General features: G+C 43.4%; 1 protein-coding gene across 14 annotated transcripts in view; it reads right to left on the reverse strand.

Moving 5' to 3' along the window:
* Positions 1-1,047: 1,047 nt before the first annotated feature.
* HEMK1 (HemK methyltransferase 1, mitochondrial release factors N(5)-glutamine) overlaps positions 1,048-19,310 on the reverse strand; it is a 319,162-nt gene continuing 300,899 nt past the window's right edge. For 9 of the 14 annotated variants that reach the window (XM_085625136.1, XM_085625135.1, XM_085625138.1 and 6 more), the window contains 2 exons: positions 6,548-6,661; positions 1,048-2,171 (listed from right to left, as the gene is read on the reverse strand). In XM_085625136.1, coding sequence (XP_085481262.1) covers positions 2,120-2,171; positions 6,548-6,661 — 166 coding nt within the window. In that variant the 3' untranslated portion in view covers positions 1,048-2,119. The remainder of the gene's footprint in view (positions 2,172-6,547; positions 6,662-19,310) is intronic. The other 5 variants (XM_085625145.1, XM_085625144.1, XM_085625147.1 and 2 more) reach the window with 1 other exon arrangement.

A 19,310-nucleotide genomic window follows, 5' to 3' on the forward strand; every position in this document is an offset into this window, starting at 1 on the left:
TCACCACAAACAGTTGTGAACTAGATTAGTTTCCTTTGAATTCCATGTGCCCTATTGGAAAAACACCTTTGAGAACATTGCAGTGTAAACAGTGATTGTCTTCTAAAATTCAAAAACACTTTTACAGGGTTACTAAAGGTGTAACGTAAAAGATTACTATCGCATTGGTTCAGAACATGGAGTACTTTTCTGGCAATACTTTGTTTATAAAGCTGCCATTTTCTTTCTCCCAATTCTTTGTTTCATATCGTCATGTAAACCATTCTACAATTGTTGATTAAAACAATTTGACAAAATATAACCATTGCCTCACTCGTGTTTTGAACAGCACGTACAGTAGGGGAATTATTACCATGTACCGATAGATTCTTCCCATTTAAAAATCTGTAGACTTCAATCATTAGGAAATAAAACGTGGACAGGAAACTTTCTCATTGTTTCGGAATTTCCACATTTCCCATGCAGCATTTAGATTTTTTGCTGAACTCCTTAGAATCATTGATATATATGAGGCCTATTCAATATTATGCAGAGTTTCGATTTTACTCAAAAAGTAGAACTAGTCCAGTGTCCTTGCCAATTACAACTTACAAAATCTGCCAAAGGAAGTATTGTTACCCTTAGTACTGTACATTCAACAGCCAATGAATGATTAACAGATGACGCTTTATCACTGAGAAATAATGATATGTTCGTGCTTTTTTCTCAAACCATTGATCTCAGGTAGATTTGCCCTTTTGGTTTATTTGATATAAATGAAGATTACACTCCAAGAATAAACTACAACCCAAAAGTACAAATGGTCTCCCTGGTGCAGTAACCTCATCTGGGAAACCTATCCTAAATAAACAACAAGCATTGGCATAGCCAATAGGTCGCAGCTTTGGGACCTTATAAGTGTTTAGTTATCCAGCACAATATCCTTGATGCAACAACAGCAACTGTTGCATGGCTAAACACTTATAAGGTCCCAAAGGCAAGACCTATTGGCTATGCCAATGCTTGTTTATGGTGCTGTGGTGTTTCAATATGCAAACACCAAAACAATTGGCTTTAACAACATTTATTTCAACTCTAGTTCCCTTATCTGGTACCCCTTCGCAGCACGACATATTTGATGTGATTGACAGGTATTCGTAAGATATGACCCAGTACCACAGTGATGTCTCATTGAAAATGGCTCTCTTAACAGATCCCCTTTAAAAAGTTTGTAAATGATTATAATATTGAATTGTTTTTGGAGACATCCCATTTTTAGTCAAACTGACAGACAAGTTTTTAGTGAGTTGAATCTTTACTTCCAAAAAGTATTTTGCAGATTCAAAGTCTCAATTGTGCTTCAAGGAGGTTTGGTCACTTCTCTTCCAAGGGGACTCTTTTGAGGGAGCTTCAGCATTTCCCGGTGCAGAGTCAACTGTTCACTTCAAGGAACTTCTTTTCACCTGGGACTCATCACCAGTCCTCTAAGAGCTGAGTCCTAGTTGCTTGCAGAGCATAAGACTTTGCACAAGGGCTTAGACGGGCAGCATCTTTAGTAAATAGGTAGCAGTCTACAACAACGTTAATCCCCAGCCCAGTAGACACAACTCACAGGTCCTCCACTTCAAGTGCTTTAAGTGCTGTAGTCAGGTCTTAACCAGCATCTCATCGATGGAACCAAGGACACTGAAGGTGGTATCTTTCAAATGTTGACCTCCAATGTCATCGCTTTAAGTCATGTGGTAACATTTAATTTGCTGATACAGGGTTAGGGAATAGGTAAAAATGGAAACTACACAAGTAAACCAAACTCTTAGACTCTTATTGAAATGATCTTCCTGTCGGTGCCTTCATGACCTCAAAGTACAGGGATAGCAAGAGTTGCGCTAGGTGTACCCAAGGATGAACCATGAGAAGCAGCTTCCCCGGGTTGCCGCTAAATTACACCTATGCAGTAACTTGCAGTAGTCTGTGCAGACATCCAATTCAATTCAACACTGGTGGCTCATGAGCCCAAGCCCGAAAACACAGTAAATGCTGCTGCTTTTGTCATTTGGCAATCCTCTAACATGGCGTTTGAGGCATACTTCTGGCTTAGCTCCTTCCCAGAGGATTCCATTGAAGTGAAGCCACTCAGAAGCTAGTCACAGCAGCTTGATGCTTTCTTCTTTTGAAGGTGCAGGAACCTTGGTCTAAAGAAAAGAAAGTGATGTGAGAGATTGTAAAATAAGGTAAGGCAACTTGTTAGCCGTAATCTGTGTTGTAGATCACCAGTCCTCAGTTTATCCACACCCAGAGGCCAAACCTCAGCAAGTGTACGAAAAGAAAAGGCACATCCTATCTGTACCTGGCTTGTATCAACATATTCAGAGACAGTAGCAAATGTTCCCCCAGTAAAACTGTGCTGAGAAATGGACACTTAGATCTTCACACCAGAATGCTATGTTGGCACGGAGGTGAATCATAACATGCTGAAACATAAGCATAGGGTCTTCTCAGAGGCAATGCTCTGTCCATGGTATGGGACATCCCAGATACCCTATTAGAATATGTTTTATGCACTTTTGATACCATGCCTAATCTCCGACACATAGCGATCACTGACACAAGGTGGTGACAATAACACGATTTCTCTTGCTTTAATGTATTTTTTTAACCATCTTTATTGAAGTTTTACTATCAACCGTTCAGCGAATACACCTGTGCATATTATCCTGTCAAAAAACATCTTTGCAGGCAGTAATTAACAATAGCCTCTTATCCTTGTACATGCATTAGCAGTAGTAAAGAAGAACATGCTCCATAAATTCAACAAACATTTCAAACATTTCAGGCAATGAGCCAGTTCAATTGCAGGCGTGAAGAATGCTAAGGAAGTAGGGAAAAGGCATTCCACTATACATCCGCAGCATGTAGGCTGCCCGTTCCATCCAGCCAAGTATGGCATGCCCTGCGTCAATTCTCAACCATTGTAATAAAAAGCATCATCACTACACTCGCCGCGCTCCACCCATGTAAAGGAAGGGGGAGGGGCAGATAACAGGGAGTGAAAGGTAGTCCACCCATCCAGACTAGTTCCAATGTGCTGTAACAGTGCATTGGTGCTCAGTCCAATACAGTGGGGTTGTTTTATGGGCCCTGAAGGGTGTCTAAAAGATCTTTCCAATGTGCTGCAATATGCCACTTCCGCAGTCCACGCACTTCTTTCCACCTTAGCGCTGTAGTTTCGGCCTTACACCACTAAATGGTTGCTGCCTGCCAAAGCCCCATTGCGGGTAGTGCGCTACCGTTCCAGTACATAGCGATCAATCTACGTACCATTAGTAGTGCCAAATCTCTGAAGCATTGCGCGGCCTCCCTGGCCCTTCAGCAGCTATAACGGTCAAGCACGATGGTAGCTACATAGTTGGAGTCGCTTCGGCCCATTATTCTGGCAGGGGTGCTTGTGACCTCCAACTAAAGGCTGCCATCTAAAGGGCATTACTAAAGCATGTGTAACAGGTCCGCTCTGGCCTCGCTGCAGCGCATCAGTCCAATGAAGACCCACAGCAGATTTTGTACAGCCTTGCCAGGGAAAGTATGCCCTGTGCAGGAAGTAGTATTGCATACACTGAAAGCAGGCACTGTAGGAGACCTTTATTGGTCACAGTAGAACCCTGTCTTTTGGGTCAATCTGAGGACCATGTCGCCCTCCCAGGTTCTTCTGAAGGTGTCTTAGGGGTTGTGTGATGTATGGGAGAGGGGCCTAGACAGCCAGGTTATCAGTTGACAACCCTCCCCCATAGTGTGCATTATTTGTATGAGTAGATGTGGATTAGGCTCTGTGTCGACCATATCCCACAGTCTCCCCAATTCAGCAATCAGCCAGTTGGAGGCCAAGAAGTTACCCACCGGAAGGCTCATATCATTAGTCAGCTGATCAAAGGGGGTGGGGGCCCCATCATGGAACAGATCGCCCAGTGTGCCCGCAGATTACCAGAGCGTCACTCCCTCTCCACCGATTGGATCTCTAAATGCTTGTATGGAGCTCAATTGGATCCCCGCGGCATACTGAGGCATGTCCTGTACGAGGCACAGGCTCCTCCCAAAGCTATCATAGGTCACCTGCAGCAAGCCACCAACCTGCGGGGGCGTCCTTGAGGGAGAAACACCTCCCGCACCATCCTCTGTGCTCTGCGCCTGGAGGCCAATCCCAGCGCCTGAGTGTGTCTCAATTTCTCCACTAGGTAGTAATGTTCGAAATTTGGAGGACCACGCCCACCTTTCTCCACTAGGAGCTGCAACTTTGCCAGGGCTAACCTACGTTTACCCCTGTCCAGAGGAATCCCTCAAGCATCGCGTGAGGTGTACGGAATGTCTACGGCGAATGTAAACCGGAAAATAATGAAAATAATACAACAGGTACAGGAGTATCACCATCTTTGATAGGGATACTCTGCCATGTACCGAAAGTGGAAGCGAGCACCAAAATGTGATCCAAGGGTGGAGGGAGATGACCGCATTCATGAGGTTGCAATCAATGAGATACCATGACGCTTGATAGATGTTAATGCCCAGATAGTGCGGGCTCCCAGTGGAGGGAGTGTGTGCCCACCACAAGTGCTAAGGGGGGCACTCTTGGTGACCCAGGAACAAACATGTTTTCGACCAGTTTATCCCAAGCCCCGAAGCAGATTGGAACGGGGCTAGGACGTTTGCTATCTTGGCGATTTCCATCTTGATATTTCACACATATATCAGGACATTATCAGCATATGGCGAGACTACTTGTGTCGTCTCCCGCAAGTTATGTCTCAGGACTGACCGGTTGTGCTAGAGGCTCCACTGCCAAAGCAAACATCAAGGGAGAGAGGGTACAGTCCTGCTGCGTGCCCCCATTAACCAGAAAAAGGGGCAGACACACGTTGCCATATTTTCACCTGTGCGTGGGCACCATATATGGGAGTTTTATGAAGCTCTGTAATCTACCACTAATGGCCATCGCATCCAGTGTCGCAAACATGTGCTCCCAGTCCACCGTGTTAAATGCTTTTTCTAGGTCTAGTACCACGCATGCCGAAAAGGCCAACAACTTGGTGCACTCTCAAGTACCCTATGGATCATGCAGACCTTGAGCGTTGTGGACTGACCCAGCATAAAACTGTTTTGATCCGAATGGACTAGGTTCTAGAGATGCTCAAGGAGTCGTGCATTTATCATTTTAATCAGTATTTTGTAGTCAATGTCCAGCATCAACAGTGTTCAGTATGAAGTTATCCCAAGTGGATCACGCTCTGGCTTTGGGAGCAAGACTAACAAGGCTTGGTGCAGGATCAGGGCTGCCGGCCACAGTGTGGGCAGTGGCAGACAGCTCCAACAGCTTATGGGCCAATTGCGTCTCGTATGCTTGGTAAAACTCAATAGGTAACCCATTTAGAACCGTTGTTTTACAAGTGGGGGTATCTCACACCACCCCTCAGATTTTCTGCTTGTTATAGGAACAGTCAGATTTTCTCGGTCCACGGGTTTAATTGTAGGATTCATTACTGAGCTTAGGAATTTTTGGGTCAGGATTGGACCTCGGGGAAGGGGAATGGGAATATGGGTGGGCGGGGGAGGGTCATAAAGCGAGCGATGCTAGGCAGTAAAAGCTGCGTGTATGTCATCCTGGCTAGTGGCAATCAATGTTGTATCACAGTCTCAGGTTAGTAGCTCCTCAGTTGCCACACCAGCAGGCGGCCTGGCTAATTGCCCTTGGCATGCATCCTGACTTAGTATGCCCCATAGTCGAGCCACCCTAGTAACGCTATATGGGTGGGCATGCTATTCTTTTTGCACAGAGAAAATGGTTCTTGCAGTGGGATTGTCCCATGCAGTATTCTCGAGTATGCCCAGCGATGCCTCCTTTTCAATCAACTTGCGATGGAGGGTGGCTCGCGTGCCCACTACAGAGTGCATGCAGTGTCGCCATATAACAGCCTTGAATGCCTCCCATTCCACCAATCTAGTAGTGGCTTCTCTTTATTTACTGTACGAATGGTATGAGGCCCACTTAAATTCAAGCAGAGACAGTCATAAAGGATGCCTCTGCCAAACTGCTGGGAAACTAATACATTGAGTCCCCCTGGTATTACCCTGATGGGACACTTCTACAAGGTGCCACTCTAACCAAGAGACTCACACCAGACAAAGATGCCTGCTCATGGAGAGGCAATGACACAACTTATGGGCTAGCAACATGCTGGGACAATGACATAGGGCCACTATAGTCACTACAGATAACCAATGAAACAGCATCTGCCCTATTTCCTTCCCAGTGTTATGCTGGGGTACTCACCAAAGGTGTCCCATCGTACCATGAAGGATACTTGGCAAGAAGGGTCCCCATGGTCCAAATTGGGAAACTGGCTCAGGTTGAACAGTGACATCTAGGTGAAAATGCCATATTCAGTCATTCAAACTGAATATAGAGGGCTTGACCTCCTTTTGATGCTATGAAACCTCAATTTTACAATTATGAGGTCTAGCTCGGAGGATGAGTGCAAAGGGAGTATTTACAAGTTCAACTGTATCTTTCTGTAAAACATACTTGCCACAGAAGTCCTTATGAATGGAAATGAGGTGCAGTCGCAAGTCAGGACATGTTGACAACCACTTGTTCACCATTTCTGGATGTCGCGGGTCCACCTCAAGAAATAAACTTCTGGAAGGGAGAATGAACACTATTACTTTAAGTCATTTTGACAGCCAACAGACAATCAGAATGAAGAATTGACTACAAACTTTTTAAGATGATAGCCTTTGTAAAGTCACATGAATGTTCCTTTAAATAACTTATATTTGTTGGGGCGTGGCTTGCGCGCCGCTGCGAGATGGCGGATCGCGCTTGAGCTCCGTAAAGAGAGAGGGCCGACGGAGGCATTGCTGACGCTGAATATTGCCCCGCTCTGCGCAGAAGATGTTATCTTACATGGGAAACTGCCGTGCATGCTACGAGGGAGGTCTCTGGTGGTGAAGAGCGGCCAGAGTTCATTTATCGGCATTTTTAAGTGACGCTTCAGGCTTTCACGAGCGGCCGCCATTTTGTTTCTGCTGTGAGGGAGTTTTTCTCTCGCTTCTACAAGACGACGCTACTGGTCTATCCTGTCAGGAATGGAGGCATTCAGGAGCTGGTGACGTTATTTCACTTTTCTTGAGCTTATTTTGTTCTTTTTTTCTATCGCCTATTGCTGAGAGACCCACTGTGTGAACTTTTTGAGGTTTCTGGTTTTTTCCTCGTCGTCAAACGCACTGCCACTTCCTTATGTGAGGCTTTTTTGGCTCTTGGCTTGATCCTGGTGGTTTTCGGAGTCGGTGCTTGACTACTGGCGCCTGTAGTTCTTTTCGTGAGGTGTTCTTTCTGACTGGGATCGCCTGCGATATTTTATGCCCGGCTCTTTCTGATGCAAGTGCATGATTCCTTCCTGCCCATTTTTCCTATCACACATTGAGGGTTTTACAACCCCTGGCATTCCTTGTCTCACTCTATCTGAGGAGGTGTATCTTGTTTCTGCTGAGGTGGTCTGCCCTATGGCTGAAAATATGGCCCCTTCACCGAATTCCAAAGACGTTAAGGAATCTAAAGCATCTCTTAAGAGGTCCAAACAGGTATCCCCAACACCTGAGTCTGCTCCTAAAGACACTAATTCGACTCTTGAGTCCATTCTGGCGCGCCTTAATGAGGTTTATGAGATTGCGCAGTCTACTAAGACCAATACAGATTTACTGCAAGTGGAGGTGTTAGCCATCAGGAATGATTTCAAGGCCCTTTCCCTTCGTGTCTCAGGTACAGAAGCACGGATTAGTGGCGCAGAGGATACCATGCAAAAGCACTCTAGATCTCTCACGCAGATAGAGCGTTCTATGGCAGCTTTGAGGAGAGACCTCACTGAATAAGAGGATCGTAATCGTAGATCCAATCTGCGTATTTTTGGTCTTCCTGAAGATGTTGAGAAAGATGCATCTTCCATGATTGAGTTTCTTTATCAATGGATTCCGTCAACACTACAAATTTCTTTCCACAAAGATTTTGAACTGGAACGGGCACACCGTGTCCCCTCCTTTCGCCCCAAGTCTGCTACGCAACCAAGAGCGATAATTTTTAAGCCGCTGCGTCATCAACATACTGAGCAGATTTTGGCGCATATGCGGAAGGTTAGAGCTGTCTCTTGGAATGGCCATCGTATTTCAATTTCTCAAGACTTTGCCAGAGACACGGTGATGAGGAGGAAGGCTTTCTTAATCTCCGGAAGCGTTTGTCTGAAATGAATATTCCCTTCTCCTTTGCTGGTCCCTCAAAATTCCGCATTACTTTCAAGGGTCGTGTCAGAATTTTTGACGAACCTGCGGATTTAGCCTCGTTTCTGGATAATCAAATGGAGCTACAGATGGATCTTCAAACGGGGGCTTCACATGCTCCTGGTTCTTCTGGCACCTGAGGTGGCTATACATAATGCATTGTCTTTAGTCTTTGTCAGATCTATTAGGCCTTGCTGCTTTTAGATCTGCGCAGTGGTCTCTATGTCCATTGGTCTTGACGTATTTTTGTCGTTTATTGGTGCTCCCTTAGTATTGTTATGGTGTTCTGGTCTTTAGTGTTGTTAGTTTCAGTGTATAAACCTTTCAATTTTTTGTGGTGACTTCTCTTGTTGGCGTGACTTCACTTTTGTCCGCGTAGCGTCCTGTTATTCATTGCCTCCCCAGTTTGTCTTTCGACGTATTAGGTCACGGTCCTTTTCCTTCCAGGGGTGTGTCTTCGGTATGTGCGTCGATTTTTGTGGTAAATTTTGGTTTATCTTGTTCTGTTGTGGTCGTTCCTTTTGCTTCATGTTTGTTTTCTGTTACTTCGTACTTTATGGAGTAGGTCATTGCTTGTTCCTTTGCTTTCTCATTGGTTGTTGTTTGGTTTGTCTAGGTGTTTTTTTCATATATGTTTATGAAGTGTTTATTTATGGCTATACTTAGAGTCAGTATTGGTCGTTCATATAGTTGCTTGTTATACCTACTTTATTGTTTTTTTCATTGAGTGATTTGCTTACATTGTGTTACTATTTGTTTTTTTCGAGTAGGTTAGTTTTTTATAGATGCTTTGTACTTGGCAGACATATGCCCCTCTTACCTACATGTTCACTTTCTTAGGCATGCATATTTATCTTGCCAGTTTGTGTGTATATGGCTTTATTTATTCATGGCCAGTTATCTTTAAGTTTGTATATAGATTTTTCATATTTATATATAGTATTAGGTCTCTTATCTAGCTGTCATAAGGGTTTCTCTGTCTGTTATATGATAAGATGCTACCTACCGTTTTTTATTATGTTTCACTTATTTTTCCCATATTGTTTCATATAGATACCTACTTTATTGACTTTCTCATTGCGTGATTTGATTACATTGTGTCATTAACTGTTTTTTTCGAGTAGGTTAGTTTGTTTTAGAGATGCTTTGTTCTTGATAGATTTATGCCTCTCTTATCTACATGTTTACTTATTTAGCCAAGCATATTTATTCTACCAGTTTGCGTGTATATGGCCTTATTTATTCATGCCAAGTCATCTGTGAGTTTGTATATAGACTTTACATATTTATATTTAGTATTAGGCCTCTTATTTAACTGCCATAGGGATTCACTGATTGCTATATTGATAAGATGCTATATACCGTTTTTTATTATATTTCACGTATTTTTCCCATATTATATCATATAGTATACTTTAGAGTGTATTTCTTCTTTTCTCTTCATTATGGTCCTTTTTCTTTTGTTGGAGTCCGCTTTGGTCTGGTTCTACCTAATACTATTGTTCTCTCTTAGTTCTCTTTTCACCAGCTCTTAATGCCTGATCGTGCTTTCTTTTTCTCTCTTTTCTGCTCCTACCGTTCTCTATGATTTATTTTAGTTGTTATCTATACATTAATTTGGTCAAATGTGTTGCCTTTACAGTTTCTCATTTCGCTTTGTCTTCTAATAAGTGATACTTATCTCCGGTTCTTAGCTTTTAGATAGTGCCTTCCTTTTAATTGTATAACCGGTTATGCACTGCTTTGGGGCTTTTTATGCTGTTGTTGTTATGTCTCCTGTTGGCCCCTCGCTCTTTTTTCCATGTCCCCCCTTGTATGAATTTGGTCTTTTTCAGACCTGCCGGATTGGCTCTTCTCTCTCTCTTTCTCTGTACTCTCCTGCTTTCTTTTTCCTCTTCTTTCCTTTCTTCTCTTCGGATTTCCTCTTTGGTCTCACCCTGTGTTGTGCTGGCTGTTGATGTCTGCTGGTTAGCCCTCCTGGTTGTTGCGCTTCATTTGCCACATATGGCATATCTTTTTTTCCTGATATTGGTTCTATGTCTGGACTAAATATACTTTCCCTTAATGTTAAAGGGTTAAATCATCCAGTCAAAAGGTCAAAGATTTTGGATTACTGTAAATCTCTTTCTTCGGATCTCGTCCTTTTTCAGGAGACAAAGCTCTCTGCCAAGGAGGCGTTGTTTCTGAAGAAAGAGTGGGTCTTTGATGTTGCTTGTTCAGATGCTTGTGGTAAAAGGAATGGAGTAATTACCTTAGTTTCTAGACACTCTGGCTTATCTATCGTTTCCTCTGAACAGGATACGGAGGGGCGTTGGTTATTATCTAAGTTGTCCGATGGTAATGCTGACTTATTTGTCATGAATATTTATGCCCCCAATAAGGATGACCCGGCCTTTTGGAATGCGATTACCAAAAAGCTCGAGGATACTCCTCACTCTGGTAATCTTATTGTAGGTGGTGACTTTAACTTGCCAATGGACCCTATCTTGGATAGGAATTCTGCCTTTAACTTTCGTCCCCCTAAAGCACACAAACAAATGATTAATATGTGCTCTCTTACCCATCTTCAGGATGTATGGCGTCTTCATAATCCCACTGGTAGTGACTTTTCCTTTTTTTCTTCCCCTCATTCGTCCTTTTCACGCATTGACTATCTTTTGGTTCATTCTTCTCTGGTTCAATTTTCTTCTTCTCCGCTTATTCATCCTATTTTAGTTTCTGACCACGCCGCAGTCACATTTACTCTTACCTCCTTTGTCCCTAGGGCACGAGCTCGCTCGTGGAGACTCAACACAGAAATTTTACATGATGAGTCCTTGGTGCGAGAGTTTTCCAATGACATTGAGACTTTTTTTATTGAGAATGTTGGGTCAGTCAGCTCCCCTGTTGTTCTCTGGGACTCTTTTAAATGTACTTTTCGTGGTCAGGTCATTAAATGTATGTCGAAGAGAAACGCAGCCATTAAAAAGGAACTCACGGACTTAGCAGATGAGATCAAACGTCAGGAATCCCTTTTCCGCCATTCTCAGAACAAGACCTGCCTCCAATCTATTAAAAATCTAAAATATTCATACAATTCTATAGTCACTAAGAGAGCTCATATTGGCCTGCAGGCTCAGAAATCTAAGAGACTGCTGTTAAGAAATCGTGCGGGCAAGATTCTTGCTGCCACTTTAAAGTTCCAGGAATCTTCTTGTAACACTTTCCAAATTCCTTCTATTACTGACCAGCTTGGTAGGAAAAAATTTCAAACTGCAGAAATCCTTGAGGTGTTCCGCGATTTTTATAACAATTTGTATACCCCGTCGGCTCAAGCTTCTTTTGAACAATGTCAGGAGTTCTTGAAGTCGGTTCCTTTGAAAGTTGTTTCGGAGGAAGATAATCAATCATTAAACTGCCCGATTACTGCTGATGAAATCATTTCCGCGATTAAAGCTACTCGGTCTGGTAAAGCTCCTGGTCCCGATGGATATCCTATTGCGTTTTATAAAACCTTTATTCCCGTGATTGTCCCGAAACTCCAATCCGTTTTTGATGCGTTTATTAAGGATGGCTCTGTGTCTGGTTCTGCGGCGGATGCTACTATTGTAGTTATCCCCAAAGACGGGAAGGATCACGCAGATCCCAAAAATTTTCGTCCCATATCCCTCCTTAACATGGAAGCCAAGATCTTTGCTAAAATTTTAGCTAAACGATTAGAGTCCTTTATTCCTCATTTGGTTCATCCCTCCCAAACAGGTTTCGTAAAGGGGCGTCTTGCACGGGATAATATTCGTACTTTTTGTCATATTCTTGGCGCCGCTAAACGATCTAATCTTCCGGCGGCAGCCTTGGCCCTTGACGCTGAAAAGGCCTTTGATAAGGTCTCTTGGCCTTTTCTACGAGCGGTCCTACGTGCACACAATCTTGGTGACTCCTTTATTCGTATGGTTATGTCTCTTTACTCCCGACCTAGAGCTAATATACGGGTGAATGGTGCTACGTCTTCCTTTTTTAACCTTTGTCAGGGCACTAGACAAGGATGCCCTTTGTCCCCCCTCCTATTTTTGTTGTCCATTGATCCTCTCCTCAGAATGATTGACTCGCATCCAGATATTAAAGGGTTCTCTTTTGGGTCTCATCAGATAAAAACTGCGGCATATGCAGATGATGTTCTCATTTTTTCTGATGATATTGCTCTGGCCATCCCTGCTATTTCGGATACGATTGCTCTTTTTTCAAAAGTTTCAGGATACACTCTGAACAAAGATAAGACAGAGATGTTTCCTTTAAATGCTTACTGCTTCTCCTCTCATATGGGCTCGGCGGGCTTTAAATGGCAATCCCAACACTTAAAGTATCTGGGTATCTACTTTTGTTCCACCCTATATGCTACGGCTTCTTATAATGAATCCCAAGCTATTCTCAAGGTGAGACGTCTTTTAGAAAATTGGTCTCCGAAGCATATTTCTTGGTGGGGCCGTATGCAAACTCTAAAAATGATGATCACTCCTATTATTAATTTTGTTTCCTCTATGCTTCCAGTAAGGCTATCTGATTCCTTCTTCCATGAACTTGATCTGCTTACTTCTAAATTTTTATGGAATGATAGAAGGGCTAGGATTGCTTATAAATTTTTACGGAAATCTTATGATATGGGGGGCTGTAATTTTCCTGATTGGGGGAAATATCAAACTGCTTTTCTGGCGTCCCAGGGTGCCCTTTGGTTTTCTTCCCCATCTATTCATGCTCCAGCTTGGTTGACAATAGAACAGGAACTGGCCTCCCCTCTTCCGACTGCATCTTTTTTGACCACAAACACCCTTTCTATTCCATTTTCTCGCTCTATTATTTTAGACACTATTGCTGCGGTTCGTAAGGTTGATAAGAGGGTAGCAGTTCCAATACATAAAACTAGATGGTCATCTATTTGGCGCAATTCTAAAATCAAAATTAATATTGACCCTGAGTTGATGTCTTACTGGGCTGGGAAAGGTGTCTCACTTGTTAAACATCTCTATGATTCCAACAATGATCCTTCCCCTTTCTCATCCCTTGCTCAACATTTTTCTTTATCTAATTTAGATTTTTATACTTTTCTTAAGATTAAGGTTGCACTTGCTAAAGTACACCTTCATCCTTCTTCCCCGCTGATTACGCTCTTTCAGCTTTGGATCAGGACTGGTCATGTTGCGTCTCGGATTTATAAATTTCTATCGTCCTCTACACTCCCTTCCCATACTGTCACACAGCAAAAATGGTTACATCATTTTGATCATACTGTCACTGCTCATATCTCTTCTGATACCTGGCAAGATATTGGTAAATTTTCTCTTCGTAACAAAATTGCCCCTTCTCTAACGCAGTCTAAGTTTTTCTCTATTAATCTTCTTCATTGGACTCCCAGTCGTCTGTATTCACTCAATCTCAAAGAAGACGATTTATGCTGGAGTTGTGGGCTTCTACCAGGCGATTTTCAACATATGTTCCTTGATTGTTCCCTTCTCCAACCCTTTTGGGATTTAGTTCACAAACACCTTATGCTCATCTTTAGCATCAAATTCCAACTGTCTCTTCCATTAATTCTTTTGGGTCCGTTGGCGGCCCCAGTCCCTCTGCCTTTAGATCCCATGGAGCTCCAGTTGTTGGACCTCTTGTTAACTATTGCAGTCAAAGTAATTCTCATGGAGTGGAAATCCTTTTCGTCTGTCTCTTACCATACTTGGTGGGCCTGGGTTTCCTTTCTACGAAGTGCTCATACGTCAGTGGATCATGCTCATCTTTCTCCTTCTATTTCCTCTGGTGTATGGGTAGCCCTAGATTCATACATGAAGATGGCCTCTGAAGGGGTGGTGGAACAATATCCCTTTGATTTGTCTGGTTAGTGTTGTCTTGTGTGTTGGGTGATTCCTCTGGAAATCCTCTCCTCTTCCTTTCCTTCTCTTTGTCTCTCTTTTTCTTTCCTCTTCTCTTTCCTACTCTTTCCGTCTTTTCTTTCTTCCTTTCTTCTCTTCCCTCTTCTCCCTAATTTGCCATCTGTAGGTGATACTTTTGATATATATCTTTGCCAGACACCATTTTGGGTCTTCCCTCCTTAAGTATTTATTTATCTGATGTCTGCAGATTAATGAATGACAATGAATTGCTCTCCTACCAATTAATTGTATACTAATGTATTTATTATCTTATTGTCTGATATCAATTGTATCACTTTGGTTTATATCTTATGTGTCATATTTGCGCTTTTAAAATAATAAAATTCTTTTGAAATGAAAAAAAAATAACTTATATTTGTTAATTCTCCTGGGAGAGAAGCAATGAAAGATGTGAAACCTTTACTGTGCCATTTTGTTTCCAACAGGGGGCACGGGTGACAAGTAATTTTAAATATGTATGAGATCCACACTTGGGGTGCTGCACTTATTGTATGTGGTATTCAAACTATGCCACCCAAATATATTGTACTACTAATGTCAGAGAGATACCAAGGGAGGACCGGCATATTACACTATTTATATCCAACTTGGTTATTCCACATGAAATAGTTTGTGCTTCCATGCATGTCGTGGCATTCACAGGAATAGAATAAGAGCAGTGCTAGAGAGTGGTGGCTGACAGTCTGAAATGCTTCAAGTCGAGACCCTCAGACAGGCGAAGGCTTAAGGCTGTGGTTGAGTTCATCAATCAGTTTTAGAACTGCCTAGAGCAATACTAGGCTAACCAGCCAGGCTAGCCCCTTGCAGGCAAATTTGAACATATAACTCCAATTCTTTGGGAGCTTCATTGGTTGCCCATGTTGGCCAAAATCAAACTTTCCTCCCACAAGGTAATGAATGAAAACACCCCACCGTATCTTGCGGATTTCTTAGGTCCCTTTGTGGTCAAACAGGCCTAGGAAATCACAAAACTTTTCTCGAAAACTCCAAGTTTAGTACCTCAACAACTCAAAGGTAATCCTTCTCTGGTCTGACCTCCTCAGCTTAGCGCTCTTCTCTCAGAAGTCTGCCACAAACTCATCTTCTCCAAAAACAACTAAACAACTAACAGCCCTTCATTCAGATAATAGCTACTCTAATGTCCTATAGCGAATACAAGAAGTCAACCATCGAACACTCAATTCATCATTATATGGTGTAATGTTGATTGTTCACTTGCTCTACTCCCTCCCCCATATCAATGTAATCCTTATTTGCCTATTGAAGTGTTTCAATGGAAAACCCCCTCATACTGCCGGACTTGGTCCAGTTCTAGGACTTTTGGGACCGAGGCAGAATGGGAATTTGTGAGGCCCTTCTAATTGCATAGATCATGAAATCACATGACATGACATCACAGGAAGTGCCATCAGTTGGGTATTGTTAAGCGACTTTGCAAGAACCAACTTTCTTGGTATGGATATCAGTAAAACAATAAAAACATAAATATTAACACTAACAAAATAAGTACCAATTTTTTAAATTTCTACTACGTGGAGATACATTACATTAGCCACACTGGATGGAAAGGTTTGGCCGAAGGGTCTCCTAAACTTATATCTTTAATCAAACGTCAACCAATTATTTCCAGATTATTGCTTTAGGTATGCAAGTATGTGGTATTTATACAGCACAAAGTGAAAGGCTACAAAGTGATGTACAGGGTCAAAGACACAGTCAATGGTTTGTGGATCATGACTGTATCATAATGTAGTTGTTTTAAAAAGTGGAGTATTCAGCGGTTTCCTTAATTGGAGCTGAGTTCAGGCTGCCGGATGGATATGGGGATATCGTTCCAGATCATTGGTGCACAGAGGGCTAAGGCGTTTTGCTTGTTTTTTTTCCCTTTAAGCACTTTTTCTTGCATCTGAAGGTGTCCTTGCTGCAGGTATGCGGCAAGAAACTGGAAAGGCAAGCTTGTCATTAAAGTGAGCATGGGTGTCAGGCGTGTGCATGTGGTATTTATATTGTGCAAACCTAGCCAAAAAGCAGCCGAGCACTGTAAATAATCAATGACAAGCATAAAGTCTAGGAGTGATGTGAAAGGTAGCTGGTTTGTGGAATGTTAATGCAGTGTCTGGCTCGGTAGACGATGCAGCTCTGTTTGAAGATGTCCTGGCTGGCAAGGGGAACCCGTGGAGTTCCATCACAGTGGAATGAAGTGGTCATATTTCTTCATGCCCTAGTGAGGTGTGCAGCAGCACGTAGAATGCACTTAAGGAAGATTAGGATTGATTAAAACATGGTTTCCCAGCTACCCAGTGCAGGATAAGGTATGTGCAAGAAAGATATGAAAGCAAATTAAACAGTAGAAAATAGCTTGGCTATTAAAGGCATAACCAAAGTCACTGTTAAACACCAAAATACAATCATATGTTGGGTAAAAAGCTTTAATGCGCTCTTTAGTGAGCCATGGCTGCTACACCCCTAGCAACATCCACTGAAGCCATTAAATGTTCTGATATCATTATTAGTAAACTTACATGGTTCTAGAGTGCATTTCCTTATGTAAATTAGTTTGATGCAGATTTAATTAATAGTTTTGATATACATCTCCTTTGAGACTCAAATGATGATTTCTCCCAATTTCACAGAACACCTGGAAGGCACATGTTCAATTAATTAAAATAATGCTGCGAGCATTGCTCCCAAACTGGCCTATTTTCTTGGGCCTGGCATGCTGGAATATGACTGCAAGGCTCAGGGGAGGGGGGATCAGGCCTCTAGGGTTGCGCCTGGTCATTAGTTTACCACCATGGCCAGTATTTTCATGTCTAAACCTCTGTTGGCCCTCGCAGCTCTGTATGATGGCTGCAAGGCCCAGCAGAGAGGGGCCAGTGGTGTAGCAATGGCACCATCGGCCCTGGTGAAATAAGGTGACTGTGCCACTCTCTCTACCCCATCCCCTGGATGGATGAAAAATACATGCATAATTTGAGTAAATTTGGCCCATAGCACCCCTGTGCCCCAGTTCCATTGTACCTGCTGCAGTATTGATATCTACACCTCTGAGAGGGGCCTCAATCTCAGGTTCTTACATCCATGGTGCAGTAAAATACAGCAATAATTTGGGTACATAGCAGCTACAACCCCAGGTCTCTATCTCCACTGCATAGGCTGTACTATTTTTAGCTACACCTGTGCGAGAGGATTCATCGCCTGTTCCTCACAGCCATGATCGTGGATGTAAGCCCCTCCCCTTCTCCTTTAGGCCTTGCATAGCAAAACAATGGCTGTGAAACCCAGGGGAAGGGAGCTTGATGCGTATCAATGGTGCAATAAGCCCTGGTGCAAGCAAGGCACATTTTTTCTCCCCACCACCTTCTGGTCACTGACTGGATTATAAAATACAGCCAAATTTGGATGCACAGCACCCATAACCCCACGAGGCATGATCCCAGTGTACTTGCTACACCATTGATAGCTACGCCGCACAGAGGGGCCTCTTAGCCTGGGCATTGGGCCTTGGTAGCAGGCTCCCTTTCTTGAGCCTCTCAGCACTACACCATGGCTGTAAGGCCTAGGGGAGGGAGGGCCTCCCAGCCATGGCCCAGGCGCTACTAAGCTCATGGGAGGGTTCCTCTTCTTCTGAGTGTCCATCTATGGCTGTGAGGCCCAGGAAAGACAGGGTCTCTTCCAGGTCTCATATCTCTGGAACATGGCTGTGTGGCCTATGAAAGAGATGCAAGTAACACAGCAATGGTGCCATGGGCCCTGGTGCAAAGTAAAAGCATTCTCTCACCCTCGTCCACTAGCTGCACAGTTCAATAAAGCCATAATTTGGGATCATTGGCAACCCAATACCCCATGTGCTGGTGCCTCTACATCTGCACTACTGATGGCTATGACACTGACATGGACTCATACACAGAGCAATGGTACATCACTGCGAGACAATTGCATCAGGGGAGGTGGCCAACCTGAGATGCCTCCTCTTCTCCTGGGCCTCTCAGTTATGGTGTAACACTGACAGAATTGGGGGAAGGAGCCTACTACCCATGGGCCTCACAGCACTGAACCATGGTTGGGAGGCCCAGGGCAGATCATCTCTTCTCAAGGCCTTGCAATGCTACACTATGGCAATGAGGTGTAGGATTGGGACCTCCACTCCCCTATGCCTCGCAACCATAGTCTAGTGCTACAAGGCCCAGGAGAGGGGACTCAGAATAGGGAAGACTTCTTCCATGGGCCTCGCAACAATGGTGTTGCACTCCAAGCCCAACAGAAGGGTGATCCCTCACCTGGACGACCCCACCTTGATCCAGAGCTGCAAGGCCTAGAGGAGTGTAAGACCATTCCCTGGGCCTCATAGCTTTAGTCTAGTGTTGCAAGGCCCATGAAACGTGCCCCACTTTCCAGGGACACACATCCATGGTCTGGTGCTGCAAGGCCTGGGGAGGATAGTTCCCTTTCCTGGGTCTTGCAGCATTATCCCAAGTCATTGCTGAAAGGACAAATCAGGGTGGAAAACTTTCCATTATTACTTCACAGGACAATTTGTGCCTTTGGAGCTGCACTGTGTGGAGACCCATTGCAGGTGCAGAAATATAAGATATGTATTGGGGAGCAGGGGAACTGAGTCACATAGCAGATTTTTGGGGTGCCACCCCCTCTAAAGCAGCCCTTTTTAAAAGATAACTCAGTTGGAGATTGAGTTTATCGAGGTTGATTACTCTTCATACTATATTTGAGTTTAGCACCCTTCAATACCTTCTGGATTCAGCCATGATTGCTCCCAACTGAAAATTTTGAGAGGCAGGTTTATAAAATGATCTCTGGTATCTAAATATAATTAAATAATCTTGAGCTTTGAAACACTAATTGTAAATTAGAGGTGGGCAAGCCACTGAAAGCTTGAACCAGGATTAAGCCGGATGCCTGACTTTGGCTCAGCTGGAGGTCCTCTTGACCCCTCGAGCCCAAAATGAGCCAAGCTTTCTTGTGGCTGCTGCCTGCCACAGAGGCTTTCACCTCATGCACCATAAAATAAAGACAAAGCTTTTATGACGAACTCTTGATGTAACACAGGCAAGAGATAAACAGGTACCCAGATATTGGCTG

The sequence above is a fragment of the Triturus cristatus genome, chromosome 9 (genome assembly GCF_964204655.1).
Source record: "Triturus cristatus chromosome 9, aTriCri1.1, whole genome shotgun sequence".
NCBI lineage: Eukaryota > Metazoa > Chordata > Amphibia > Caudata > Salamandridae > Triturus > Triturus cristatus.